The sequence below is a fragment of the Camarhynchus parvulus genome, chromosome 1, assembly GCF_901933205.1.
Source record: "Camarhynchus parvulus chromosome 1, STF_HiC, whole genome shotgun sequence".
Classification (NCBI taxonomy): domain Eukaryota; kingdom Metazoa; phylum Chordata; class Aves; order Passeriformes; family Thraupidae; genus Camarhynchus; species Camarhynchus parvulus.
This window is the reverse complement of record NC_044571.1, coordinates 26,039,119-26,058,978: the sequence shown is the minus strand read 5'-3', so window position 1 is coordinate 26,058,978 and position 19,860 is coordinate 26,039,119. Positions and strand designations below refer to the sequence as shown.

At 40.8% G+C, this 19,860-nt stretch overlaps 1 protein-coding gene across 7 annotated transcripts in view; it reads right to left on the bottom strand.

The window, feature by feature from the left end:
* Positions 1-19,860, bottom strand: part of MCF2L (MCF.2 cell line derived transforming sequence like) — a 156,371-nt gene that overhangs the window by 95,409 nt on the left and 41,102 nt on the right. Inside the window, exon 1 of one of the 7 annotated variants that reach the window (XM_030948338.1) lies at positions 1-217. The exons of the other annotated variants lie outside the window; for them this stretch is intronic. Coding sequence (XP_030804198.1) covers positions 1-121 — 121 coding nt within the window. The 5' untranslated portion in view covers positions 122-217. Of the gene's footprint in view, positions 218-19,860 lie in introns of those variants that run through there. 7 annotated transcript variants of the gene reach the window in all.

Below are 19,860 nucleotides of genomic sequence, written 5' to 3'. Positions count from 1 at the left end.
CAGAGCATATTTGATGTGGGTTATTTCTCGAGTGTCTTCTGCCATGAGGGATTTGGAAGAATCTTTGTAGGATCCTAAAAGGACTTTCATGTCCTTCCCTTAAAAGGCGGCGTTGAGACATGGGTGTATCTTCACCAAACTATTCAGCAAAGGAAATAAAAGTTCTCCTCTTTAGAATTACTCTCTTATAACACACTGGGAAACACTCTGATTTTGTTTTTAAATGTCAATGGAGTGTGAAATTATTTTGTCAAATTCAGGTGATATAAAAAATGATGAAAAAGGTCTCAGATTTAAAGTCCTGGAAGAGCATGCAGTGCAGTTATTGGTATTGTATATGCTTTTCTTCAGGAACCAATACCTAGTTCCACTAAAAAGGAAAAAGAAAGACTGGTTGCAGTTAATGCACTGAAAATACCAAGATGTCTTCTGCATGCAGCTGCAACACCCCCTCAGTTCCTAGCATGCCGCACCCAGCAGACAGGACATCTTGCCACAGCTTCAGTCTACTTTCAGTGGGATCAGTATGAATAAAAAAGTCACAGCTCCTCACACAAGCAGGTCAGACTAGCAAGTGACATTTTAAGAACATTTTAAAAAGGTGCAAAATTGTCTCTATTTTAGTGTGTTATCCAAAATAACTATATCCAAACTAACAGCCCTGTGCTGTTTAGGACGAAGGAAAGCCCCCACAAAACATCCAGGCTGTCAATGCTGTCCAGCCACACAGGGAGATCCAGCCCCAGTGCTCATCCCAAGTAGCTGGTACAATCACAATTGTACAATCACCTCCTTCTTCACATCCTTCTCCTGAACGTGAGGGATGTCCAGCTGCTGCAAAGAAACTCACGAGGTTTCTCCTGAAGAAAGGCAAGTTGAATGTCTTTGTTTCACCTTTCAGTCTTGCTCCACACTCTGAAGACAGAAACATCACCCTGACACTTGCTGCATTTCCTAATTTGTCTCAAGCACCTGGTCTCCTTCAGGGACAAATGCTATGCTCATGCCAGATTAGAAGAAAATACCACTGTGAGTTCAATGCTGTCAGCTAGAAACTCCTCTTCAGTTCATTTACCCAAAGTCAGACTCCCATCATCAATACAACTCCTCTTCCTCCCCCTGTATTTGCACAGAGGAATGAGTCCTTCAAAGGCAGAGCCCGTTCCCAGAATATGTGAGCAGAGAGGTCTTATGAGAAAAACCTGGGTCTTCCTGGGAGTTAACAAACAGCTAATAGGAAGGAAGGGAGGGGAAATGAATCCCAGGCTTTCTTAAAACATATCAGGAAACCCTACACTGTCTGCTCCCCCTGTCTCTTTTAGTGCAGGAGAGAGGAAATTGATAATGCTGCTTTACTTGGCAGTCAAAATTTTCCTCTCAATTCAGTTTAACCATGTCCTGTATGGCCACAGATCTGCCACTACCCAAATATACACCAAATATATGTTCATGCACATCACCCTGAAGAAGAGCTTTAAAATATGATGTATTATCCATTACTCTGAAAGCAAATTCAAACAGACAAACTTTAATTAAGTCACATTGAAGTAAATATTAAATACCCTATTACAAAGTATTAGTTTGCATACACTGTGTTAACGGAGAAGAATTGTTACAATCCTAGCAGGAAGCAGTTCAACTTTTGACATGAAATCATGAAAAAATGTGACAATCTTGAAATGTGACAACCAAGAAAAACATTTAAAAAAAATTAAGAATAGATGAGTTTCATGCAAATATCACTTGTTCTGCAAATTGATTATATCAAGCAGATGGACCACTGCATCTTGCAGCTGTGCTACATGTTCTGGATCAAAGGCTTTTCAAACTTATTTAAGTACCCAGAAATGGACAGGAAGGAAGGATGGGAACAGCCTAGTGGTGGAACTCCACCATGATACACACTGCCACTGTATTGTATACGCAGGGCTCAAAGAAAAGGTAAGACACAGCATCCATATTGAGCAAAATTCTGCATTTTCTTGTGCTGCTTGTCACTGGGGGCACAAAGCAGCAGGTCTAGCCAGATCAAGGGTAACAACAACATCCTCAGAGACAGCACCACGTGTTCCTTGCTGAGTTTCCCAGCGGAGGCACCAAGTGTGGCCAGGAGATGTCCGTGGCCATTTGTCAGCCAGCAGGGCTTCCCTCCCACCTGGCAGGATAACCACTTGTTTAGGGCTCTTGGGGCACATTGGCCTCATGACCTAAGGACCTGTTCTGACAAATCAAGTGGGATAAGGATGAAACTACACATCTTCTTTCAGCAGCCAAGCCTCACTAGAAAATGAGGCAGATAGGATATGAGAAAATGGCCTCAGGCTGCACTAGGGAGGTTTAGATTGAATGCTGGAAAATATTTCTTCACAAAAACATTTGACAGGCACTGGATCAGGCTGCCCAGGGAAATAGTTTAGTCATAATCTCTGGAGGTATTTAAAAAGACATATATGTGGCACTTAGGGACATGGTTTAGCTGTGGACCTGCCAGTGTTGGGTTAACAGTTGGACTTGATGATCTTAAAGGTCTTTTCCAACCTAAATGATTCTATGATTCTATGAAAAGTGACCCTTTGTCCCAGTGCTGTTTTAAGCGTGTGATGACACCAGTGGCACATGGTGAAAACCTCATCAGCAATTCATGTAGTGGATTATTACAAGGAAAAATGATGTCCTCCTTTCTTTCTTCACATATCAAATGCATGCAGAAGATTGATGACTTAAACTGTAAAGTTGGTAAGTACACACAATCCTACTGAAATCTAGCCATTAGCTACATCCCTGTCCGCAAACAAGCTTTTAATCTTCTTTCAAGCACTCAAATTTGTGCCTAGAAGCAAAGAAATTAATCACAACAATGGCTATGGTAGTGCGCAATCAGAAGGAAACAGATGGTGTAATGCACTGTTTTCCGAACAGCAGCAGCTTCTATCTCCAGGAAAATAATCTGAATATTTTCCCTTGCTGCTGGCATTACTATAACAAAAGCTCCTATTTGAAGGACATCTCTGCTCTGTACAGCATCAGCAAATTACCCCAGAGTTTACAGACAGCAATATTCTTTGAGTATTAGTTGGCAGAACCAACTAGACTGCACCTATCTCTCCTTTCACATCACATAAACAGTAACATCCAGTGGGTAACACCCCTCCAATTATTTTTAAGTGACTGCAGACAGCCTGATGGAATCAACACAATTGTGGCAATGAAATAGGGCTTATTTTTCTCATGCTTCATTACCAGGTCTGTTTCTGACTGCAGGCAGTGTTGCACATTGACAAAGAAGCAGCCACGCTGGCCTACAGCTGTACACTCTGTGATTCCTCCTTTCCCAGGGACCTGCAAAATACTTTGAACAGTAACTTCAAGTTTTCTTGGGAATCATTAAATTAAGATGCCATCACTTTCTTCACCACTAAATGTTCCTACTACTCCTTTTGATCTTTTTGTTTGTACAGATGCCTTATCTTTACAGGACATCTCAAACGCCCTACAGTGATTTTCCTCCAAATCCTAACAATTATTTACAGGCCCTTCCTTACATCCTCACATTTGATGTGATGCTGAAAGGTGATGTGATTCACACTAAGGAGCATGTATCCCTCCTAACTGTACAGAGCAGCAGACTCTGGCAGCAGAATCATCACTCTTCTAGAGTTTTTCCTAAATTTATTCCATTTCTCCACACTTCTCCATATCTCCTAATAAGCCACTGCCCCTGGTGTTGCTATTTCTCCTGCTGTAGACCATGTTTTTCAGGTAAAAGAGTACATCTCACAGACAAGAAGCATGGCAGCTCTCATGCACTTCAAGATCTCACCACGCACACAGGGCACAAGAGTGCACCTGTGCACCCTGCGTCTTCCACCGACCCTCTCATTTTCCCTGGAGTTCTGGCAGGCAGGAGAAACTCTAGTATCAGAAGGGTCTTCACACCCCCAGTACCAACCCAGAGGGCTGCAGGACTGATCTCACAGGAAGAATATAAAAGACTCTGAAAATTACATGGGGAACTGCATCTACCATACACATCTGCAGAGCTCAGAAATTACTGTTTCTTGGATCAGTGTCTAAAAGCAAATATAAGGGTACATACAAGCTAAATCTTGCCATGTGGATCTTCCAGCACACTTGCAGTAACAGTGGAAATGAAATGAGGAGGAAGAAGAGTGAAAAAGTTGTTTAGATTTTTCTCTTCAAATCATGTGTCATCCATTATGTCCTGAATACTTATTTTGTTGAGAACAGTCATACAAACAGGAAGATAAATTGGACTCACGCTACATTCTTGTACAGACTGATTGTTTTGCACACATTAAAAGATAATACACAAGTTACTTCTAATCTGAAATGTAAGTTATTTTATAGAGCTGAACACCCACACAGCATAACAAGTTAGCACTGATTGTTATTATGCTTAGTCCTGAGCTTTTTTATAACCCTATATAAGTGTTTAATTATGGCAAGTTGGTTGTGTTAATTTTTAAAATTGAAAACGAGTTGTCAAAGATTAATCCATGCCAGAGGCCAGTCACTAGGCTAAAACAATAAAGAATCAACTAGAGGCTGATTTTAAATGAAAAAGAAAATGTGGCTGAGATGTTAAAGACACAAAGGTTGATATTTTTACACCCACAAATCCCACAGGGTTCTTGTAGAGTGAAAATACTGAGAAAACCTGTCTGAAAATCTAGTAAATAAATCATTATTCATGGATATTCTGGATTCTTGAAATACAAGAAAAGACTAAATCTTCCTTCTTCAATGTGGATGAGATTAATATAAAGTTTAGGTACAATAGTTTGCCTTTATTATTTTTATGCTTCTTAGAGTTGGACAGGTGTGCTTATATTTCACTTTCAGACTACTCTAGCATAACATTCTAGCATAAAGGGGTCCTGTCAAGTATTCTACAGAATCTGTCTTGTGAAAATATATTTAATAAAATACTATTACATAGTAGTAGAAGCTGGAGTGGGAAGAAATTTCAGAAATAGGTATGAATTAAGGTATATCTGGGTGAACCAAAAACCCACTGCAATCAAACTCAGTATCTCATAAAAATATAGCCAGCAATAAATATTCTTAATATTTTGATGCTGATTTGTTAAGGGCTGGGTGTTTAAAGAATTATTTGGTATCACATGAAATCCAGACAGAAACCCTGAATTAAGCTACAAGAGTGAGTTGCAAGAGTGAATTAGGTTAGTTGTCCAAGCTTAATCCTAACTGGATGTATCTGCTCAGAGACAAACCACGATTGTAATAAGCATCAGTTGAATATAAGTAGATCAGGACCGAGATAAATGGACAGCTTGCATTCTATTTATACTTGCACATTATGCTGCTGAGCCACTTCTGCCAGTCTTTCTTCACAGCAGAAAGATCTCTCAAAAAATGTAAACTAAAATAAATCCTAAGCCTAACACAGAATGTTTCATAATTTAAATGTACAGTAACAAACAAAAAATTACATTAGATTAGGGTTTCTACACTCTGGAAGTGTTAACACTTAACTGTCAAGATAACAAAAAGCTCTTAAAGTCTAACATCTGTCCCTCCAATTTAGGTAATCTTATATTGCATATCTGAATCTCCTGAGAGTTAGCAATAACATGTGACCCATCTCCAAAAGAACAAGTTCCTTCACCATTAGCAATAGAAAATACTCTGGAAATCACAGCGGATCTGAGAAATAACCAGAGGAGAATGTCTTTTTTATGATCAGCCACGTGAAGTGGGGTTTAACATCTAACAAGACAGCACTTCCACTTTGTCCTTTGAGTCCTTTCACTTTTGCAGGCAAATAGCCTGCAAAATTTCAAAACTTCAGAGATGTTCTAGGAAAAAGTTAGGAAACTGTATATACACTGACAAAGACCAGGAGGTCAGAACATGGGGAAAGCCTGATTAGTATCCAGTGCCAATGCAAAACAACAGGTAAATGCCACTGTGATATTGGAGCTAATTATGCAACTGCCACCTCCAGCTCACTCATTTACTTAAATTCTACCAGGTAAAATTACCTGGAAGGTGGCAATTACAGGTTGTGATTGAACAGATCTGTCAGAGGTATGAGTCTACATTTTTCTTGGAAGTGAAATGTTGCAATGTATTTGCAAGGATTAGGCCATAGTGTGCACCAGCCAGTCTGCTTCTAAGTTTGTTATCAAAGCCTCAGGAATTCGTCAAGGCTATTGGAACATAAATGGTGTTAAATTAAGAAAGAAGAGGCTGAGAAACTGAATACCAAGAATGCAAGAACTAGATAACAGAGGACAGTGAAACACCTGGACTGTAACCAATCATTTACTCCAAGAAATGCAGGCAGAAAACAAGTGAACAGACAAAGGCACCAATCAAGAAGTGTGTACTTAGCAGTTTGTAGGATCTATAAATATGTGTGTAATGTAAACAATAAACAGCTTCTGCTTGATCATACTGGTCAGTTGTTCAGGAGTCCTGGATTTCCTGCAATAGTGAAAGCATGTGAAGAGGAACCTGCTTCTGGAGACAGAAGCATAGGAAGTTCCTGGGAATTATTTCAGTCCTAAGCTTGATGTGGACCCCTACTTTCACCCAACCACAGTTCAGCACCCAACTGGGGCTGCTCTGTGAGACTAATGCAAGGAAGGGAGGAGACCACAGCAGCGGGGGCCTGCAGAGAATCGATTTTCACACCAAGACAAGGAGAAAGAAAGTGATGGGAGACTTTAGGCGCTTGCACCCTGTGGAGTCACTGCGAGAGGAAGCTGCTGATGATAATCGGATAAAACAATTGGCAACAAAAAGAAGTGGCTTAAGATGGTTTATCAAATACAGCTTTATTGACTATGTCCTATAAAGATACTATTGTTTCAGGTTTATCAGTCATTCCTTGCACATACACCCTGAGACACAGTGGTCATTCCCATCATGTACCAGCTAATAATCAAACTCAGGGACTCAGGACAAGTAGCTGACTTTACATATTGAGTTATGTTAATGACAGCTGCGTTCAAAAATCACCTGCACCTAATATGTGCATATATATGCCTATGCAAACACATATGAAGGTAAAGAAATTAATATCACATGCAGTCAACAACACTGACTGACCTCCCAGCAAACAGCTCTGTGCAGAATGAGCTGGGAAAGAGAGAACCAAAACCTGACATGGGAAAACTCTGGCTGGCATTTAGGAACTTTGATTATGTTCAAAAGAGGATTCTAGTTCAAAAGTTGTATCTTTTAACAAGTACAGCAGGTACACACACTACTTTCCCATCAGGCTGAGTTCTTGCAGAATCAGGCAGAGAAGGGGTTTGAATGCATTTACACTCTAGACAGACATTGCTGCTTTTCCCAACTGGATCTGCAGCATTTGAGATCAGCAAACAGCTCACTAATGAAACCTGCGCTTCCTCAGCTTCTCCGAAGGAGACAGAGCACCTGGGAACACATTTCTCAACTGTTCAAGAGGGGCTGATTTTGCTGAGGGCCAGGAAAATGCAAACCCCGTGATTTTGAGAAGGTCATTTCCTGCAGATGATACTTCAGACAACCATGAAATACAAATACACTGCTGGATCAATGCACCCAGACAACTCCCAGCAGGGGTGGGCCCTGGCTACAGCTTCAGGTGCTCTCAATAATCTAATGTGCACAGAGAAAAATCACTGCTGAGCACCTACATAAACAGAGGATGTTGTCTTGTGCTGCTTCCACAGGAGCACCCTTTCAGCCATCAGTCTCTGCTACCCTAAACTTACTTCCTCTGAAAAATTTTCTCTGTTGCCATGTGCCTTGGACCCAAGGGATCCAGTGCTCAGTTCTCACATCTTCTCTTATCAGACTTCAATTCTTCTACACTTTTCACAATCCTCTCGTAGTCTCTTCATGAATGGGCTATTAATAAAATGAGAGTTTTCAGTTGAGTGGCTGCTTTGAAATTCTTCTGCATGCACTGTTACACCAATTACAAATGTATATGGCAGTAATCCACCCAGCACAGAAGAAGTAGTGCTATTAATACTTTACAAAGCTTGTATGCAGCTGTAAGTAATACCTTTTAGGGACCTTTCAAAAATGCTGCAAAAATCCCTAAGCTGTAAGAACTTCATACAATTTTTCTCAGGAAAAATTAGGATCCAGCACAGCAGGTTGTGTACTGCAGCCTTCTGAAATGGTTATAGATATAAATCACGAGTGTTTGGAGAAGGAATGAGATTTTCATAATATTAATGAACATTCATTAACTGCTGATTTTGATGATGCCCATGTCAGCCTCTAGCAAAGTAGGATTTTTCCTGTGTACAGATAAGCATGCTTAATTGGACTGGGATGAAGGGATTTCTGGTGGGATGTTCAACAGTTTCCTAGACAGTCAAAGTTTTAGTTTGTTCTGAGTTAGTTTGCCTCATTCTGCTTATCAGCTACTCAGTTTTAATTGACATATTTTAATTACATAGTCATAATTAAAGACATAAATATATCTAAACACAGTGAGAGAGAGACCAAAGGTCTTTATGCCATCTGGAACTGTGAAGGACTAAAAGTCCATGCTTCACTTGAGTAGTGAAAAGTTCTGTGAGAACTAAGAATCAACAATTTCCTTCTGAAAACCTAAAATAAATGCTGTATGATATGCAGTTACTATCACTATCACTGTAACCTTTAAAAAGACAGAAAATCATTCCATCCATAGCATCTTACCAACAAGCACCAACACTGAATGCAGCCACAATCACACAGGCACTTTGTTTGACCTGACTCGCCACTGCTGCCAAAAGGAGGATTCCTGCTCTCAGCGACTTCTTGCTTCCTTTGTGTGGGCATTTGCATTTGTGCAGCCTAACAGTGAATTATGCATGGATGTGTTCCAGGTAGGACAAGCAGAGACACGTGATGTGGCTCCTGGTTGAAGAAGTCAAATATGATGGTACACAAAGGGGCATGTGGAAAGCTGCTGAAATTATAAGTATCCATTGATTTCCAGGTTGAGTGTATTATTAAATGAATATTTCCTAAAATAATACTGCAAAATGTGCTTGTGTTTGGATTCTTCACCTGACATGTCCACATGATTTAATAAAATAGCACTGTTGCATAAATAAAATAAAATAGCACTAATAGCATAAAGAATGACTATTTATGGTTGTACACTTAGAACACAAATAAAGGCACAATGGGTAAATACATCATCAGTTACAATTGTCAAACAAATTATTACACATCAAATGTGTTGAAAGACACTCAATATTTTTTAAATTAAATATTTGAAGTAGAAACAGGCAGTGATGAAATCATGGCTCCTCTTGACATAGTCATACAGCACAGAAATACTGGGGAAATAATATTATTAGTATGGAAGCTACTGAGAAAGAAAAAGTCAAGATATTACCAAAAAATCATAGGTTGTCCCTTAGCCTGCATATTCTCTGATGTGACTAAAGCCTGCAAACGGCACACAGTGTGGGTCCCCATAGATGTAGAGCCATAAAACCAAAGGTTAATCCCAGCTAATAGTCCCCTTCTCCCTCCCAAATTCTGATCTCCTTTGTTACATTTGGATTCACAGATTAATTTTTTCCAGACATTCTAAATGCTGTCAGTGAAGACAGCACTGTGACAGCAGTTTTTATGTGTTCCTTTTTTGTGCACAAGAAATGTTACACAGGCATGCTCTGCTGTCCATTAAGGATGTGTTTCTGGAAAGTCTGATCACTAAAAACATTATCCCATTGCTTCACTCTTCATCACCAAACTGACTTAATCAATCCCAGCTTTTTTGAGGAAGATGATGATGACACTAAAGATGGAACTATTGAGGAAGAAGGACACAAGTGCTCCCACTAAAAGACATACTGAGGACTTGGTCTCAGGGATGCAGCAGTAGGGATCTTTAAAGAGGGTGATCTGCTCCAGAAAGTTGGCATCTCTTCCAGGTGACAATTACTCCATCCACCACGTCAAATATACTGTCCCTGTGCATTTAAACTGAATGTATTTTAGTCCCTGCACACATCCCATCCTCCCCACAGAAAAAGTCCTTTGCTTCCCAAACAATGTCCAGAATTTCACCTGGGTGGCTGACAATAGTTAGTAGAGCAGGATGTTCAAAAATCAGTAGTGGAATGCCAAACCCAAGGACAGGATCATCTAGGGAACTGGTCCTCTCCTTGTGCAATCCAACACAAATCAGGGACATGGTCACAGGAGTAATCTTTGCTCAGATTTGTGATGTGTAGGCCACCAGCCTCAGGTACCTCTATTAGTTATGTACAGGTCTGCCTGGGATATTTTTTATTTTGTATCCCTAAATACAAGCAAGGCATCTGGAAAGCATTACGCAAACAGTCTTTCTCCTTCAGAAGAACGTATGGGATTCCCAGATATATCCCAGGAGTGAGAAGCAGGTAAGAAAACAAAACAAAAAAAGCACAGATACTGCAGTTCATGTTAAATACATACAACACTCAAATATTTCAGAACTCCCCAGCTGCTCTCAAATCAAAATAAATTCAGATCAAAACCAAACTAGTATCAGAGAAAAGGGCTGTTACTGAGTGCAGAAATTTTGCAGAACACAGGTTTAACTTTACTTTTTAAGGCTATTTATTAAACTACAAATTATACTCTGCTCTGCTTTGCAGCTACATGCCTGGACTTTGCTGCCGTTCTGGATACTAATACTATCTCACCACATTTCCCTATGTACAATCATTTAATTATCTTTAAACACTTAAAACAATCAGTGATGACTATTACGATATATACTATATGAATATGGCAAAACAAAAAACCCCACAGTAAATAACAAAAAAACAACTGGCTACTATGAAAATTATTTTAAATTATTACACAAATAAATTATTTTAAGTTGTAAGACCTAAAAGCCATCATAGAGTCAGCGTGTCTTGATCCATTTAGAGTGAGCTGCAAAATTTACTGCTCTGCCACAATGGCACTGTAGCACCTGCACACCTTGCTGCAAAGGTTTTAACCTGCAGGAAAATTTCTAACACTGCAGAATAGCACCAAAATCTACCAGCCAGCCAGGCAGCAGGTCTGATGTGCCCTGTCTATGTAGCCATGGACACAGGAGACTCCTGAAACCTCCATCCTGGACCAGCTCCGCTGTTGGAGGCATTCAAGACTCAACCAAGCAAGTCTCTAATAAGCAGATTAGCTTTGAGCTGGTGGTTGGACAAGATGATTCCCGCAGAAGCCCTTTCCAATCTAAATTATTCTATAATCATCTGGTCCATTTAGCTCCCTTGCTGTTATCCAGTTGTGTTCGCTGCTTTGATTCCCACAGAGGAAAAGGAAACCATTTTCCATGCTTAATTTATGTCGGTTGTTTCAATTTCCTAGTGAATTAATAATTTAGCAGAATTTTATCTTCCTCATTTTAGAGTTATGCGAAGAGGCCAAGTGGCAAAGTAAAACATTAAATTATTTACAAGTTGTACACACATACAGGCAGATAAATGGTGCATCATATATTTAAACGTTGTTAGAAAGTACAAAAACAATAGCCATGACAGCCTAAGTCCGTTGTCTAAGGAGAGAAAAGTAATCTTCAAATTTGTGTTAATTTTTTCAGGCATAAAAAAGGGCTAAAGCAAATGTATTTAAGGTAGATCCAAAGTTTGTACAAACTTCAGAGCTACCAGGTTAAGCACTTTCTGTCTGCAAATGAAGGAATGAGACTCTATTGCCCTGCTGGCAAAATTCTTCACAAAAGGCAATTAAAACTCTGTTCCATGTTTTAGAAAGATGGAATTGAATAAATCACAAGTGTGCAGAACTGTCAAGTGTTGGCAGGTGATTAGGTTATCACAGACTGGGAGAATAAATTAATTTGTAATGGGTGGACAGTGCTATTAAACAACAAACAAATCCTAAAGTCTCCAATTACCAACCCTATTCAGTTTGCTTGAATAAAAGATTATGTCTTCTTATTTTGGTGCTCAAGAAATAAAGAATTAATATTAAACTGCTGAATTTTTATACCAAATAACCTCTAAACATGATGAAGACAAATAGAGCAATCAGAATTCCTCATAATTCAACCTTTCTAAATGTATATACTGTCTTATACACACAGCCGAACAACTTCCTTCAAATAAAACTTAACCAGAAATAGGTTTGGAAAATGGAAATAGTTTTGAAGCACCATGCTCTGAGTATTTTCTACAAAGAAACTCCAAAGCTGAGCAAAACACCACTACACTTCCCCCCCACCCCCCATAACTTCAAATTCTTCTTGAAAACTGATTTAAAATATATTTCTTTCTTAATGTGCATATATTTTACACAAAGACCTTCTGTTAAAATTCATCTGGCTATCTGAACCCCCCTTCCCCTGAATGCACACAGAGAGACATAGTCATTAAAGGATTGGCAGAACAAGATCTCCTTTCTTTTCTGAAGGGGGCCCTTCCAACAAAGGACCTCCGAAAGTAGCATTTATTGTTAGGTGCTGGGTGATGCAATCTTCATTCATCAGCAGTAAAGATTTAGGATCTGCTTCCTCCATGTCCTAATAAGCAGACACATCTCTTATCCACACTGTATTAGCATTCTTCTACCCTCTGTTTCTGACAAACTCTTCTGGCATGTCACTGACTTTAGGTTCAGCAGGAACCCCTTTGAGCACCTACAAGTAGCTCCACCACAGCCAGAAGGTCCTTTTCTATCCCTAGGGTGTTCAGCACACAAGCTCTGGTGCAATGACAGCAAGTGAAGGGGTTAAAGCACCTGCAGCCTTGGGGCTTGCCACAGCTCCCCAGAAACACTCAGTCTGGTCTGGAGCTCACTCCTTCCCCTGATGCAAGCCCCTGCCTCCTGTCACTGGCAGAAAAACCACCAGGTGTGGGAGGTAGAAGGATTCCCTGCAGAGAGCACGGGGCTGCTGGCACAGGGTGGACACCAGCCCACAGCCTGGGGAAGGCTGGTCAGTGAGACTGCAGCAAAATGGGAACAGAGGTTGGACAGAGTCAACTTCCAGTTAAAGGAGGCTTGTGGAAGGAAAGGAACTTGGTACTGGGGAGGGACAGCTGGGGACTGAAAGGAGTGAGGGCAGAGGAGATACAGGCACTGGAGGGGAGGTGTGGTGTGACCCTGGGGGCAGCAGATGGACCTCAGGCCAGAGACCGGAGGAGGGAGCTGATTAGGACAGCAGTAACAGAAGCAGAGGCCAGGATGAGAGCTCACCTCTCAGGACTCTGAGGAGAGGAGAAAGCACCTCTACCATGCAAAGAAAACTGCTCCTGGCTTTGCCAGAATGCCCCTGTGCTTCCTGCTCAGTGCTGGGGACTGATCCTTCACTTGGAGTAGCTGCTTTGCTGTAGTGTCTCAGAGAAAACAGTGAGGAACACTTGGGATCATCCTGTTCATATTGCATCGATACAGAAACCCTCCCTAGCATGCAGGCAGGGATAGAGGGGGAGAAACAGGAGTGTACATATGCAAACAAGGAATCGTAATAAGAAATAACATAATTACTGTTTATTTTGACAAGTTTTGATGCTTTATGGGGTGCAATTTTTAATAAAGTATAAAACACAATGCCTTGGGTGAGAGACCTACTCTTTCATGATCTTATAGCAGACAGAGCAAAAATCACAAGGCCTCAAAGGAGCAAACACTGGGCAGTCATACAAACCTAGATGTATCTTGTTTCCTTTTCAGAACAAATCTCACGCCTCAATCCATGATTTAAGGCACATTTCCAACTGAAAAATGAAGTTTAAGAGCTTGAATATATTCTCATCAAATTGCAACACAAGAATTGATAGCAGACACGAAGTATAAAAATACACATCTCTCATATTAACTTTGCAAATATTATAAATTTATAATAAAAGTTAATAACCAGTAAATGACCAAAATGTTCTCAGATAACATTTAAGATTAATAATTTAGTACTGAAAAATAAGTTGCTAGGAATATAGACTTTTAAATGAAAAGACAAGCATCTTATAAGTACGTTTCATATCAAGGCTAGAAAAACAGCAAATAGCTGCCACAACAATGGGGTTTTTTGGACAAAAAGCAAATCTTAACAATATTTGAAGCTCTCAACAGATGGCTTGTAAAAAGTAAAAAAAGGTGTCTCATTAAAAAAAAAACTTCTAGCTCTTATCATTGCAGCTGATTGCTTACACATACTTGAAAGTTGTTACTAATATAATGCATATTTTGTCTCTAGTTTAAGCAAACCTTTTTCTCTGATTTTGGACTCAGCTAAGGCAAATCTGTAAATTGATAAACTGAACCACAGAAAGAAAGAAAAATGAAAGTCACAACAAAATGTCAATTTTTAGACTCAATGTGCACACTCAGCTTTCAGCCTTGTGCCTTCCCAGATCACCATCCCATGACATTTGTTTCTTTAGCCATAGTGCAAGATGAAAATGCAAAGGAAACAGTCTAAGTCAGTCACTGGTTGCACCTCTATCCTATTTACTCACAAGGTGAGTAAAAATGTGGCACTTGAAGAAATTCTGGTATTGGTTTACACATCCTAGAATCTGAATTTCCCTGTAATTTCTAATTAGACAGTTTTGATCTTTGAAGTAAAATATTAGTTAATACATCATGTATTTGTTTTAAGAGGTGTGAAAAAATTAAGAGTTTGGATAAGTGGTACAAAAAAAATATAACTATTTCTACCTTTCATAACAATCAAATAAAATCTTGTGTGAAAACAAACTGTGTGCAGATATCACACCTTGAAATTAGTTACAGGCAGGGGACAAAAGGAACTGAAATGTTTCTATTTCACACAACATGGAAGACTTGGAGCCTGATACTACACCTACTTAAGTGAACTCCAGGATAACTGGTGAGCTCAAAATTCAATTAAATCTTGACAGAAGCATGCACCAAGAAGTGAAAAGATTCAGTTGAGAAACTGGGCTTAATGGGCAGATCTCTGCAGAAACAAAGTACCCACAGTATGGTAATGAACAGACCAGGCAGCTTCTCTCTGCTCTGCCAGTCAGCAATCCAACAGCCATAACATTCAACACCCATTTCAGATCTGAAGTTAACCAAGACAGTAAACTTCTAAAGAGATGATTGTACTTGATTCAGTTATCCAGGAAACACAAATTACAGGAGATGGTCACAGGAGTTTCACCATTTCTCCTCTTAGTTAACTGCAGACTGCTAGTGAAGGAGCAGTCATGCCCCAGCCCTGTTCCTCCAGTGCCATGGCCATGTGTCCTCACTCTTGCCCTGGTATCAGCTCAAATCAAATTACCTCAGGATGAGGCAGGGCAGGCTGCAGACATGACAGTGAGCATGCTTCCCTGTCCTCAAAAAAAAAAAAAAAAAAAAGAAAAAAAAGGCAAATTTCTGTTTAATCAACCACCAGTTTAATGGTTCAAACCACTGTAAGGTACCCATCTCTCACCTGATACAAGAGAAACCATGGGAAGCCAAAGGCAAGGGAGAGAAAAAAGTAGATGTGCTTAGAAAGTGGTTTGGGATCCCTGTTTTGAAAAACCTTAAAAAATCAAAAACTTTATTAAAAATAGTTGCTGTTGGGTTTTTTGTTTGTTTGGGTTTTTTAAAATGGTATCATTTATTAGGTAGCAGCAACATGGTTTATTAATAGCAGTCAAACTGCTGCTTGACATTAGAAACTTTTGTTTGTGGAACTGCAGTTCTGTTGACTGGACATCTAACAGCTGTCAGAACCCAAGAAGCTCACCAAGTGTTGACTCTACACCATACAAACTCACAACTCTGGATCAAGTATGGTGAAATGTGATATTTTACATCATTTTTCACACATTTTTTTTAAATGTAGGGGGGGGAAAGCGACAAAGATGGAAACTAAAACATTAGAGCAAAAATGCTATTTCATGTCTTAACTGTTCATAACACAGCATTGATTGCTTGCTGACAGAAGCAGCTGAGGTGAAGACCAAGACCAGCAGCAGCCCTGGATATCCGAGTCAGGCGCTAGCCAGACCCTCCCAGGCTGCCTCCACATGAGACAGGCGCTGCTGCTCCCCTGGGCTCCAGCCCTGCCGTGCCCTGGCTTCATCAGGGAGGAGATGCACAGGTGCCAAGCTCTGCCTCGCCCTGCTCCCTCCCCTCCCACCTCTCCTCACCTCTAGGAAAGGAAACCCAGGTGACTGAGCTGGGCAGGAGCTACAGCCAGGCTCTCACCTCTGCAAGCAGAGGACCAGACCTGCCAAGAGATACACAGGGCACACCCCCCTTCTCCTCCCAAACAAAAACACTGCTTGAAGCCCACTGGCAACACTGTGCAGCGATGGGCCTGACCTTATTTCTGCTGGGAATGTTCCTCCCTCCCTCCCTCATCAATTCCACCACGCTTGTCTGATGTTTCCTTTTCTGCTGTGTCAAATACAGATAACAAGTTACTCGAGGCAGGGATCTGTCCAGAGCAGTATAGCTCACCAGCGAATGGCTTAGCAGGCTGTACAAAAAATGGAGCAGAGCAAATGACCAGCCTTTAAAACAAACACAATTTCATTTATTCATAGCTTAATAACTTACTAATTCATTGCTTAATGTGTTATTACCAATACATTTTAAAAACCAGGCTTTGACCCTCAGAATTCCTTTCCAAAGGCATAAATAGTTAGAAACAAAGTTCTTCCCTCTGCAATTAGCAATGCATTGATAATTTTCAAAGTCTGAGGTCTCCAGCATTAATGATTCCATAAAATCAACCCAGACACTTCTAACAACTTTTTCCAGAGTACTTTTCAACTCCAGTAAATTGTAGTCAGAGCAGCTGCTTATGAAGCACTCTGATCTCAATGGGATGAAGGGGCCCTGATGGACAGGGCAGCCCTTGCAATCCCAGACAGGCTGTGGGGCAGGGTTTGTGGAGAAACAAGATCTGCACACCCCCAGCACAGCACCCAGCATGGCCCTGCTCCCTGCACAGGAGAGCAGCACAAGGTGGCAAGGCTTGTGAGAACCCCACAGAGCCTAATGAGCAAAAATACCCCCTGTAAGGCCAACCCACAGCTGATCTGCTGCCAGGAGCAGGCAGCAGAGAAAAGGGTTAGGAAAGAGAGGAGAGTGGATGTATACCTCTTGCTGCCTTTTCCATGAGCATCTCTAAAATTAAATATTATGAACTACATTTGTTGCTATTTAAGGATACAGGTCTAGCTCTCTGTACCAGCCATGCATCAACATGTCTCACATGTCAGGGAAACTTGCAGACTGGTTGTCAAACCAGCGAGACTGCTGGTCCAGGGTGGTGATAGTGAGTGGGAAGGCTCCTCTCTCACAGCACTGCCTGCTCCTGCTTTCCTTCTCAGGCAGGATGCACACCAGAGAGCCACCAGCCACACTGCAGCTCAGGGAATGGCCACGTGCAGAAAGTCAGGAGCTACTTGATGGGAAAGGATGGGAGAGGAACTCCTGAGGGAATGTGGGGGAACAGGAGGGGCTTCTCTGCAGTCCAAGTGCCAAAGGGTAACACCCACACCCCTTCCTGCCTTGGCAGTCACACATCAGGCCTGTCTCAAATACCTGCATTTCCCTTCCAACTACTCTTGGATCTCTAAACTCTCACCTTCCTTTGGGGATAGAATTGAAATCCTGCCTCTTTCCACCATCTCCAGTAAGAGTTCCCTGCAGTGTTGTTGCATTGCAGTGTCATATGAATGTCAGGCAGAGTCTTTACTGAATTCATTCCTGGACCATTCTCCCAAAAGAACCACTGTGGGGTTCAAGGGTGTTTAAAAAGACTATCAAATAAAGCTCAGAGCAATTGTTCTGTTTCCATGTTTTAAAAGGCATGTGGTAGGATGCTGCAAAGTTTCCTCCTGGTTTCCTGAAGGCTGAGTGGGAACTGTTAGTACTACTTTAACTTGGATAATTGCTAAGCACACCTTACAAAATTAGCAATGTAGCATTTAATGTGCACCTTTACTCTCCTTCTGCAAAATTATGGCAGCTCTCTGCAGCACCCAGACCGATTTAATTCCCTGTTAGATAAAAAATGTAAACAATTGCTTTGAAAAACACCTCCCACTGCCACACTGAAATAGTTCAGCTTCTGTCTTCATACAACAACAGAGAGAAGCAGTTTCTATTAATAACCCTCTCCTGCTCCAGGCTTTGTGGTCTCAAAGAAATTCAGGTATACAATTTTCAAAGGAATTGACTTTGAAACAGTGATGGCACCGAAGTCAGATGCAGATTGCAATGTCCTTGAAAGGCAAGTAAAGCATGAGCTGGGAGCAAGAAGCACTGAAGAGACTCAGCAGAAGGAAATGACGAAAGTATGGAATTAGAATGCTAAAAAAAGCTATGTGTCAGTTTGTATTTTTTTCTTACCTTTACTTCACAGGTGATTTATCTGGTGTGGAAAGGTCCCTTTTTTTTTCCTGTCAGCTGTTGGCAGGATTTTGAAAACCACCAACAACTTTGGTAACTTCCTTTTGATTCCTCCAGTGCACTCAGATGCTCTTTGCCCCTCTTTACCTTCAAATCCTTAATATCAGACCTCCAATGTACATCCCACAGGTCACTTGCAGGCTCAGCAGCTGTTACACAGAACCCAGAAATGGAATTTTTGACTGTGGCTGTCCTCAACAAAACCACCTGTGCCAGGAACACAGTAAATGTCTGGGTCCTGAGCAGACTGGAGTATCTCATAATTAGAGCCTAGCATGTACTCAAGCATGAAGAAAGTAATGACGATGAATTTTCATAACTCTTGGGATTCTGTGAACACAGGTCATATTCCATCCTAACTACTGGACACAAAGTTATTATTTTTCAGACAGTGTATTATGCAGACCCAGTTTCATGTCCTACTAAATGCCCATCTATGAGCAAAACATCCAGAGAACCTTTTTATATCACCTCATTTCTGCTAGCTTTTGGTTCTCATCCAAGCTGCATAACCAAACACACCTGTTTTGCTTCCTTAGCCCATCTTTCCCCTTCACCCATTGTCAACAGTCCTCAAAGTAAGCTGGAAAAATTCCTTTCCCAAACACAAACATCCTTTCTTATCTACTTTATTTCACTGAATGTTTGGGTGAGACCTTTAATTTTGTTTTTTAAGTATTATAACAAGAATAGAGTATTTTATATAAATGTACTTTGCCATTACAAACATGCTGAAAGGCTGAGTAAAGTGTCTCAAAAAAGTGAAATGCTAAGTAAGAAAGCATCAAGCTTCCTTTTATAAATCCACTTGGTAATAACAACCAAGTTCTAGACTCAGCTGGAAACTGAAAACAAAAGCCAGCAGAAGAGCTACCCAATGTTTGGAGAGAGGAATTCATGTATATATTAACAAGAGGATACAAGATGGGTAAATTTTGTCCTCCCTCCCACACCTGAGACACCTGCCTGGCAGCTCAGGCACTTCTCAGGGGCAGACACGGAATCAGAAAAACCCACTCAGCTTTCACCTCCCCACATGAATTACCAAACTACTCTCTTCACTGCAGTGAATCTTGCAAATTGCAAATGTTAAAATAATGGAAATAGAGAACAACCCATTTAATTACAAATATTCCACAGGAGCAGGATACAGAGCCATAAGGAACATTTCAGTTTGGCAGGGCCTTTCACAGCAGTTGCTTCAGTAGGCATTGTGCCTGCAGTGACACATGCAAGGTAAACACAGAAAGAGGAAACAAACCAGTCACACAACGCACTGGTTCATGTGGTTCGTGGGCCACAAGTTGATACAAGACTGGTTTTACAAAGCTCTTGTTCAAACCCAAGGCATGTGACATGGGGTAACCTCAAATGACCAGCTAAGTATGGTTAGCTAACCTAACCACAGGGTTACTTGGGAGAGAAAACCAGCAGCCCAGGACAAAATAGTGACCAAGGGAAATAACTTTGTTC